Below are 1,168 nucleotides of genomic sequence, written 5' to 3'. Positions count from 1 at the left end.
ATGTATCGTAGACAGCGTTAGAAGAGCCAAACCCGCCATGTAAACGAAGGAGAATGCCAGAATAGTGAGGTAGAGTCCAAGTATCGTATCCGATATCACAGCAGAGAGAAGTGGAGTAACATAAAGGATAGCGTTGAACGTAGAGATATACGAATTAGCACCAGCGTCATCAACCCTAAGATACTCCTTGAGGAAAATCTGAAGGTTGGGCATCAACCCGTAGAAGGCCAAACGTTCACATAATTCCTGTAGTAAAATGAACAAAACAGCCTTGGTCATAGGATGCTTGTAATAGTAGTACACGTTACCCGAAACATCAGTCCACGAGTACGATTTACCACTGTTGCTACCAGATACGGACATACTTGAAAAATATGTTAGGATTAACAAGCTTCAAATATAATGATGATGTCAAGTGCTAGAGTGGAAACCACTCTTTCCCTAGCGTCGAGTGTGCGAGCTAATGATATGTCTCTGTTCACTGTCTCCTTCATGTTCGGCCTGAATCGGTTTATCCGATGACGGTTTCTTGGGGAAGAGAGCAACTCTGTAGGCGTGTGAATACAAGTCGTTATGTACACTCGGTCTAGCGGTCTCAATAGAGTGTGCTGTGCAGCGTGGCAGCGCTTCACTTCCTGAGGCCGCTTCCGACGCAAGTAGACCCGGAGCGGCTGACCAGTGATAACCGTTCACTGAACGGTTGCATGTCGCTCACTTGCTAGGGTAACAAACCCCGTTGGTACATAATCCTATGACATACACCCCTCCGCATATTCTTAGCATATCCCGTTTTCGACTCGTGCACAGTCACCTTTACGAACACCATCTTGCGGCTCAGGAAAGTATGGTGAGCATACTATGCTCTTATGCTCCACATGATATAACCTCCAAGCTTCATGGTGTAACTTCTGGTAGTTCATGAGAAGTTGCAAAATCAGCATACATGTTTTAAAATCGCGCCTCGAGGTACCAACTCTTACTGGGGGAGTATATTTATAACTTCGCATCTAATCTGAAGCTACTGTATACCTATGAATCAGCCTCATATTAAGTGGGACCCAGCCAAAACTGACCAGCACAGCGGACGAGCACGAGAGAACACCGGGATAAGGTGTAAAGCGAGCTCAAAATGCACTAGCAGCCTGCTAGTAGCAGGCTTGTGCCTAAC

The 1,168-nt window shown here is 46.0% G+C and overlaps 1 protein-coding gene across 1 annotated transcript; it reads right to left on the bottom strand.

Annotated features, from left to right (window-relative positions):
• Positions 1-32: 32 nt before the first annotated feature.
• Positions 33-363, bottom strand: Pmar_PMAR018917 (conserved hypothetical protein; the record flags this gene model as incomplete). The annotated part of the gene is made up of 1 exon (XM_002766060.1): positions 33-363. A coding segment is annotated over one exon (331 nt), but the record flags the coding sequence as incomplete, so codon positions are not given.
• Between the last annotated feature and the right edge of the window lie 805 nt (positions 364-1,168).

Source organism: Perkinsus marinus, assembly GCF_000006405.1.
Source record: "Perkinsus marinus ATCC 50983 genomic scaffold scf_1104296973716, whole genome shotgun sequence".
Taxonomy (NCBI): Eukaryota; Perkinsozoa; order Perkinsida; family Perkinsidae; genus Perkinsus; species Perkinsus marinus.
This window is presented reverse-complemented; position numbering and strand designations above follow the sequence as displayed.